Consider the following 9,195-nt stretch of genomic DNA (forward strand, 5'->3'; position numbering starts at 1 on the left):
GAGCTGTTCAGCACCTGAATGCTCGGGCAGTTCTTGCCTAGTTTTTTTAGAAAGGTTGCTTTCATTACCTCGAAGGGCATGCTGTGTGATAGAAAGTTAAATCATATATCGCCGATAAGCTCTCTACCTAAGCCCAACGTTTTCAAAGCAATTATAATCCCATGTGGGGGTAGATTATAGGATTTTACTTCCTTTGTTGGCAAGGGCAGGATTTGCAGATGCCATGTTCAAAAATTGAATGTTTCTAATTTGCCTCGTATATAATTTATGGTTTCCACCGCCCTATAGTTTAACTTAGCTCTTAAAGAGGCAGTTTTACATGATACCCGCACAAGTGAATATTTAGTAAAAGAAAAAAGCATGGATGAAAAAAGGCTTTCCCACAACCATGGACAGCAATGACTTGGTTCTGTTTAAAAAAATGATTAAGGCATCACCCATTGAAGAGATTTTAAATGAATTTTCTTTCACCATCAATTCCTACACCAATTAGTCCCCACAGTTTAATGGGGATGTAAATAAAGCTGATTTAACTGCAAAAAAAACAAACACAAGGAGCCTATATTGAAAGCTGTTCCTGTGGGTAGTATGGGTGGATCTTCCGTTTATAAAAGCTCTTACACCTCCAGAAAAAGCAAAGCAGCAAAATTACCACTTTGAAGAGAAAAAAACAGTGCACATTCACTTTTGCGTTTCTGCCGCTAATGTCAAGCTCTTGGTAATGAGGAGTCTGAGAACCATGCAAATGAGTTCCTAGTTGAAAACATTGTGTTCATTCAGTTTATGTGCCAGTGAAGCTAATTTCTTCACATTTCCAAATACTGCCAGAAAAATAATCAATCTTCTGAAGCAGCCATCCGTTTGGCAATGGGGAAAAAAGAAAAGAAAAATCAATTCATTCTGTAGTACGTATGGCTTCCAGACATCAACCCTGTCCTCATTCAACAAAATACAGCTATCCTAAATCAAGTTCAGGGTTCATTTCAACACCCTGTATCTTCTCAGATGTTCCCTAAAACCACATCCCTTAGATCTAAAGTTTCAAATAAAAAACTTGAGTTTTGACAGGTTATGTTCTTGAAGGTGAAGATGCTTTTCTTAATTTACCCAAAACATCCTTGTTGATGTTCACGCTGTTGCTCTTGTTTGACCATATGATGCATCTTGGCTATCAAAGTAATTAAATGTTTTCTTTCACCTCAAAGAGTTTTTAAGCATTAAGGCACACAGAACAATGAGCTCATTAAAAGGCCTTCCGATCATCTGTGATTAGACTTCACAAGTCATTTCAAATCAGTGGATGTAAGCATAACAGCAACAGCACTCCGTTATCAGCCTTTTCAACTACACCATTACCCATTCTGTGTACGGTGTCACACTGTTTATGTTTATGCACAAATCAGCATGCCTATATGGCTCACAGTTTAATCATTTCATTTCAGCCTTTGATTACTATATTCTTTCAAATAAACAGCAGATCAATTACACAATAAGGACTTGAGTATAGTTCTGTAATCGTGCACATATACACTGTGCTGCCTTGTCAACATGGCTGCCAAAAAAAAAGAATGCTATCAAAGTGTAACTAGTGTAAGTAGAGTTAGTTTTACAGCTGCACCTGGAACAGAAATCATGTTGTTCTATTAGATCTTAGATTCTCTTAAACTGCCCTGTCAAAGTGATAATAAAAGAAAGCAGCAGCTAAAGTGTTATTATATTCAGACTGCCCCTCTGGGTATTGATACATTATGAGCATGGCTACTGTATGCATACTTCAGCTGAACAAGGGTAAATAAATACAGTACCCACATAGTGTAACTTAATGAGAATACTGTATGTAGACAGTCAGGGGCGCTTTCATTTTAACACTCAATCCGCAGTAACTTCAGCAATGAAGAGACAATGTAAATCTGTTGAACTTTTACTGACTTGTGATGGAGTCCAATATTATGTCCTGTCAAGAGTGGCCTGATTTCTGCAAGCAGCAGTCTTGGCAATGAACACTTCTGCTCGCTGTGTTGGCAGGTGGGGAGAGAACGGGGGTTTTGTGTGTGTGTGTGTGTGCGTGTGCGTGTGTGTGTTTGTGTGTGTGTGTGTGTGTGTGTGTCATGTCACATTCAGCTCATCTGTCAATGTAGTGGATTATTTCTTGAGAGACCAGAATTGGCTGCCCAGAATCAGGCCGCCATCAATCTTCAGCCACACTAGCAGGATGCATGGGAGGCTGTGTGGAGCAGAGGCTCATGGGAAAGAGAGCGGCACCGCTTCCTGAGCAGGTGACGGAGCAGTCAGGCAACTCGTTACTCAATCTCCGCCTCAGCGGTGACTATGCTGATTTGTCACGGAAACATTTGAAAAATAAATAAAATCAATGCGATCTTGAAACTTTATCTCAGCAGTCACTTTTTTTCTGGTATGCATCGACACCTCATAGTTGCAGAAGGCAGATGAGCTGATTTCACAAACATTGTTACATGCTTCAACAGGCCGAATCTCAACATGACCTTCACTTCCTCCTCAGATACTCACATAGCCCCTTGTCTGTGTATCTTTGTCTATGTGGGATGGTTTGTGAGTTTTTGTACCACTCAGTATCTCACACAGTCAGCTGGGCTACATGCCAAAATTCACAAAAATGTATTTCAGGACAGGTTTTCCTACTACATACAAACCCCGGACTTCACTTTAAAACTTAGAATAAGACTGTCCAGAAGACAGTACAGAAGCAAAGCATGCCAAATCACAAGGTGTAGAGAAGCAGCTTTGCCTATCATGTCATCAAGCAATAAAGCAATAATAAATCAATAATCTGAGCAAATGGAAGGCGAGTGTGAGTCTAAGATAAATTACTATTAATCTATGTACCAGCACAGACATTTTGAATCTTGTATTTCTCATGCTTCATTAATAAAACCATTTCACAACTTAATTGTCTGTATGGCAAGCAGTACATCACACATCTTTCCATGTCGTTTAGTAACACAGAAACATTATTTAATTACGTAAAAAAAATGACAAAGCATTAAACCCAATGGATTTTTCAAGGCAAGACATCTTTTTCTTGCTATGCCCTACATAGCCATAGCTATTTATACAGTATCTGAGGGTTCTGGCCTCAATGAAACCAGAGAGCTTCTCTAATTATAAAATCAATTCCAATTCAAATATTCATCATAGCATTTCAATTCTGAGAGAGCAGTTCTGGTTAGATCGGTTAACGCTACTCCACGGCTGAGTAAGATTGATGTCAGCTTAATCCTCTTAAAAAAAACATGATATACTGTAAATTGTACAGTTGCTGAGCAGCAGAGAAAAAAACACAGACAGAGATGTGTTATCTTTGTGTGCCCATTGGTGATATACCCTCATTCCTAGGAAGCCTGATAAGGATAGTAAAATATCATAACATGTCCTCAGATTATGATGGTCAGTACTAATTATGGCTGTCATCCATCATAGTTTGTTGAATTTTAAAAAAAGTTTTCTGGAGAGTACTTGTGTTTAAATAACACTGTAGGCATTGTCTCTGTGTGAATGTTGGTACACTGTAAAACATCTCTTTTGATTGACTCTTGGTGACGTTATTCAAAATTGAGAGGCTCAGCCTAAATCAGTGTAATAACATAAATGAAATCTGAGAGTTACAAAAATTAAATCAACAAATAACGTGTGTATTATTCATCTGTACAGAGTAAGCTTGCACCCTGTCAGACCTGATGTGTCCTGAACACAGCTATAGTATCCCCAGATGGCTGATGAAAATGCCACACCATAATGGCCTCCGTGAGAAAATGATGTGTGAGCATGTGCTTGTCTGTACCCTTCTCAATGTTGTATGCAGTAAGTGTGTGAGTTGATCTATGTGACAGAAATCTTCCAGAGAACCCTCAGCCAACTATCTTTTGCCTATATGACTCTTCTAGATCAACGACGGGGGTGGTGGTTGGGGGGGGGGTTCTTATTTTTTTCCTTTCTTTCCCTTTGGGACAACTGCATTATTCAAGAGACACTTACTGAGCCTTGCACTTCCTTGTACATCTTTGGCACCAAGCTCGACTTGCCATCAAGTCAAAAAGAAGTGGAAAAAAACAGAAAAAACTGGGAGCCAGCCTTTAAAAATTTATTCGGAGCTCTCTGTCACTCATCCCTCACCCTCTTGTTCCAATTAATGGGACCGGGATACTTTGAGAACTTTATATCTATCACAGCTGGGATTTTACTGTGTCAGCTGTTTTCAACCAAAAGTAAGCCAATTCTCCGACATGCTGCTTAAAGCCACCAATGTTCAACACAAGAATGGGAAATTCAATGCTGGACTTTTTTTTCTCTTTCTGTGCTTCAACTACTGTCTTTTTGCTTGGCAATGCAACACACGCACTAAGCGAACCAAGCAGGAGATAGCCTCAATGTTTAACAGCCACTTGGCTTCTGGAGAGAGCCCCACTCTGAACGAGGGTTCAGCATGGGAGTCACACTCATTGTTAGAAGCTTAAAGAAAGCCCTCGCTTTGCTCAAGAAAACCTTTGCTGTCCCTGTAACACTCCCACATACACCATAAGCAATGCTGGTAAGCTTTTCCATAATCAGAGAATTAGATCCGCCTCGGCGTCTACCCTCCCCTTTTGCCCCTACGGTGCAGAAGGCGTCGAGCTTAATTGCGAAACGTTCCTAGTGCAAAAGGGAAACATAATTGTCATCACCATCTAAGCCACAGTGATCAAAGCTCCCTTGGCTACCAGCACAGTAATAGGGATTTTTGCCAACAGTTTGTCCTACTCGTAGCAGTCTGCCAATAAAATTTAGGGGGTCATAGTCAAGAACTCTTTGCTGCACATACAAATCATCTCCCTACCAGCTAACTCACAATGTTTGAAGATGCTGTTTATCCTACAGGGTTTCCATGTTGTTGCTGAAACCAAAGTAAACAACCTACATAGTTCTTCTATAAATAGCACAAAATGCATATGGTAGATATAGTATGACTAAATATAACAACGTAACATGCAAGCACAATTAGCAGTCTTTTCCTTTGCTTGACTGAGCATGGTGAATCATCATGTTACAGTACAGTACTGTGGCAAATCATTCTGACATAGAGAAGCAATCTCTTTCAGTCTGTTGCTTTTAAACAGCCAAAGCTGAGAACCGCTGCCCCATCAAGAGGGCAACGTCTCGCACTGGGATGCTGTGCTGTGAAGCCGAAATTCTGACAAAGAGGAACACGTACCCAGGGTGAGAATGTCGGTGCGACCGGGCCGGGCCACATGGTGCTGCTGGATGGTCTGGTAGAGAGTGGCCTGGCACAACAGCAGGAAGCCGAGGCTAATCCACATGGCCAACAACCAGGACATGGTAAGGCCGAGTCTGCAGGACGGCACGCAGCGGGGGGGGAAACAAAAGGTAAATACGGACAAAGTTGTATTACAGCATGTCTCCATACATAAACACACGCATTAGTTTTTTCTTTAAAGTGCCAATCAAAAGGAACTAAATAGTATACTGCTATCTATTTTGATATAACCTAGAAAGAATGATTTATTTAAAGGGTATGTGCATGGACATTTTCTTATAATAATAGTAGGAAAAAGAAGAGCAGACTCAAACACAGATAGATAATCATGTCAACATCCGTCTGGTCCAAACCAGTATGGAAGTGAATTGTACCACAAAAGAATTAAATTAAATTAAATTAAATTAAATGAAATTCAGAAAATGAAAAATAACCTTTTATCATACTGCAATGATTTTATATTGATCTTGCTATGTTATATCTTTATGGAAATTACAGTTCCATTAACAACAACAGCAGCAACATTTAAGCCTTTAATATTCTAAAAAAAGGTTTATAAGAGATTGCATTTCGAAGCACGAAGAAGCATCTCGCTGATTTGTTCAGCAAGAGCCTAATGGCTGGTGAGGGCCAGCATATGGAGACACGCCTTAGCCCTCATTAAATAATGAGGCTCTCCTCCTTTCCAGGTGTTATTAGCTCTTCTCTCCATTCAGGACCCCGCAGTGGGAAACTTAGAAGCCCACCTCCTCCAACTCAAATTGTGGCTTGGTGTGTTTAGGCTCCCTGCTGACTACACACTGCTCACTGAGACTGTTTATGACTGTTTAGACAAATATAATAGTCCTTGGACTGATCTGTAGTCTTTGAGAATAATAAGATCACCCAGTTATCACACACTGCACTGACTGCATTTGTTTTAGCCTACATTTGTCATTTTTTCACTGAGTTGGCAACTTTTTGTGTGAATCTGATACTCTAATGTGATAGTGTTAATTGTACACTCCTTTAATGTTTGATTCTACCAGATCTCAATACACAAGAGAATATGAAGCAGACTGTAAGCCTCAGGGAGTCGTTTCAATATGAACTTCAAACCACGTAAATTTGACATTTTACTAAGGAGTCTGTATAGACAGATATGTTTCATATGTCTGAAGAATAAAAGAAGGCCTGATCCAATACAGTAAAGTGTTTCCGGAAAGTATCAAAGCCACTGCTTGCTTGTTTGCTCCAACTCGACCACTTTGTGTTTTGATGAGCATCTGAGATTAACGCCATTAGGCTTTAAATGTTGCCAACATGTTCTGTGCCCTCAGTGACATTGAGACTGCTTATAAATTCAGCGAAAATTAGGCATATAATTATGAACAGCACATTAAAAATCCCCCACCCCTGCACTAAATAGCCTACACCATTCTGCGGTTCCGTGGAAATTTGAACTGGTCCCATGGGTATGTTTTCCTCTTCTTTTTTTTTATACCCACACAGTATGTCTGTTCGCCAAGCTGGCTACATATTCATAAGAATCGTTGCGCTTGCATGGTTAACTGCATATTGCATAGACTCTGAGCTCCTCCCGGTTTTTCATTTTTCGCATTATTCTCGAACATAAAATGTGGTTCTTACCAGCCGTTTTTCACCAGAGACGCACGGTAGACTTTCGCAGAAAACGAACAAGCATGGGCATCATTTAAAAAGAACTTCAGAGGGAAAGAAAGCAGCTTTCAAGAAACCAGAACCAAACTCTTCTACTCGCTGTTACAGCCTCGTTTTTTATAGCGCACGAGAGCTTTTATATAAATATCCATCTAGTTTTCCATGTGATAAAGAAAGGCAATAAACGCAGTTTACTCTCAGTTTTGTAACGTCACGTAAAAACGAGGGAGGACAGCTCCTCCGTGCGTGATTCAATAAAGTCCAGCGCGTGATAGTAAATGCGGTCGAGGAGTGAAAAAAAGAAAAGAAACAGCCGACAGACCTGCAGGCGCACAACCTACCGATGCACGTGCGTTCAACATTGATTTGGCCAATTTGGACTCCTTTTGTTTCTCGTAGCCTGCACTTGTTCTGCTGTGGAGACAACTTCAGCGAGAGAAAACCACAGAGGAGGATCGAGGTGTCACAACATCACAGTAGCCTATTTAGGCTTCCTTTATATAAATACATCAGAACTTTTAGCATTTTATTAAATGCAATGCACTTGTCTTTCAGCATGCTGTAGTATTAATAGTATTAGTATAAGTATATTCACCCTATTTGTTTTAAATGCATTTGAAACTTATTTAACATACTTGTCAAATACAGAATGTATTGTGATATACAGCTCAAGGTGTTTTTTAGTGAAAGCTGTTTTCCATATTTCACTACCGTCCCACAGTCAAATCCAATCAGCTTTACTTAACTAGGACACATTTGACTGCTTCTCCAAGATACAGTTGTCCTGGAAAATCTACACCCCACCCAAACCGTCCCCAAACACCAGAGGTATTCCTCGAAAGTCCCACACCCTTACCTGAGCAGTGTGTTTAGGAGGAAAAAAGCTCAGTCCGAATCACTGCCTGCCTGTCTGCCCAGCAGACTCACTCCTCTGTCTTAAATCCATCCATACTTTGAAGCCAGGGATTCCAGCCTGGAATTCCAGTAACAGAAATGCCCAACAGCGCACAAAAGGGGCTAAAATGCTGCCCCCCGCCCCTCAAACCCCCCTCAGTATTCACTCCACTGGACCCCTGCTACTCAGTTCCTTTTTAAATCCTTGGCAACACAGTAACCCAAAGCGAAACACCCGGGGGTCTGTGTCACAAACTGGCCAGGATTTGAGGTGATGGGAGGCTGATCACGTCACTGCTTAATCAGCCACAAACATGTAGATCTCTTATCTTCTCCTTCCTTCAGTCTCTGACTCTTCTCCGTCAGTGGAACTCCTATGTTGTGATGACAGGGAGCTAATTTACCCCTCCTCACTTGCTGTCTCCTTCTCACGAGTGCAGCGGAAGGCTCCAGTGTGATGACTGCTCTGTCTGCTCTTGGCTGCGTCCCCCCATTGAGAAGCTGTGCTGATAGTGTGAGCCTCAGTCCTCTCTCCAGCGCACTAAGTAGAGAGTCTGTGTCAGAGAGGCAGAGCGAGCGTGTGTGTGTGTGAGTGTGTGTGTGTGTGTGTGTGTGTGTGTGTGTGTGTTTGTGTATTACAATGTAGCCCGCTGCCCAGCTGGAAAGAGAGAGAGCAAGAGAGAGCTGAGAGACAGTCAGATCACATGTCTTAAAGCAAGACTGCCCACTTCTGCATCAATACTTCAGTAAATGAAGACTGCTTTAATAACCCACCCTCTTTACATCCCAACCTCCCTTCCACTACATCAGGAGGCATGCCAATATAGCCTTCAGCCCACTTTGAATGTGTCTGCACATGTATGTTTGTGAGTTGGAAATGGCGTGTAAGGAGGATGACTGAATGTGCCTCTTTTAGTCACCGCCCGCCAGCATTTGAGGAGTGAGAGTGAAATATGCTCAAAGCACAGCACTTTTAATAGAAGATAGAGTGGCTCATCAGAGTGCTGAAATCACCATATTATCTATTGCAAGCTAGCTGTAATGTGCTCTTTCTACCTGCTTTTGTGGTGGTGAGTAGGGATTTGTTTTTACAGCCTGCCCTTTTTGGATGTTTCCCACCACCAAAACAAACTTGCATCTGCAGTGGCAGTCTGAAAGAGACTGTGAGCATCCCTCTGTCACATGCTCGCAAAGTCAACCTGCTGGCTCCCAAAGAAATTATACATACATTGTGTTGGTGTGAGTGTGTGTGTGTGTGTGGGGGGGGGGGGTGTACACATGTGTTTCTGCTGTAAGCCATGCAGGCAGGTGAGAGAAGCCAGTCTTGTTTTGTGGAGTATGTTTTCCTTCAA

At 41.4% G+C, this 9,195-nt stretch overlaps 1 protein-coding gene across 3 annotated transcripts in view; it reads right to left on the reverse strand.

The window, feature by feature from the left end:
• Positions 1–8,531, reverse strand: part of LOC117943720 (chemokine-like protein TAFA-1) — a 118,058-nt gene extending 109,527 nt beyond the window's left edge. The window contains exons 1-2 of one of the 3 annotated variants that reach the window (XR_004656415.1): positions 7,806–8,527; positions 5,228–5,364 (exon numbers count right to left, since the gene is read on the reverse strand). Coding sequence is in view for 1 of the 3 variants with exons in the window: in XM_034870028.1 (XP_034725919.1) it covers positions 5,228–5,351 (124 nt within the window). In the remaining 2 variants the exon portion in view is untranslated. Of the gene's footprint in view, positions 1–5,227; positions 5,365–7,290; positions 7,385–7,805 lie in introns of those variants that run through there. The other 2 variants (XR_004656416.1, XM_034870028.1) reach the window with 2 other exon arrangements.
• Positions 8,532–9,195: the final 664 nt, after the last annotated feature.

Source organism: Etheostoma cragini, chromosome 4 (genome assembly GCF_013103735.1).
Source record: "Etheostoma cragini isolate CJK2018 chromosome 4, CSU_Ecrag_1.0, whole genome shotgun sequence".
Classification (NCBI taxonomy): Eukaryota; Metazoa; Chordata; class Actinopteri; order Perciformes; family Percidae; genus Etheostoma; species Etheostoma cragini.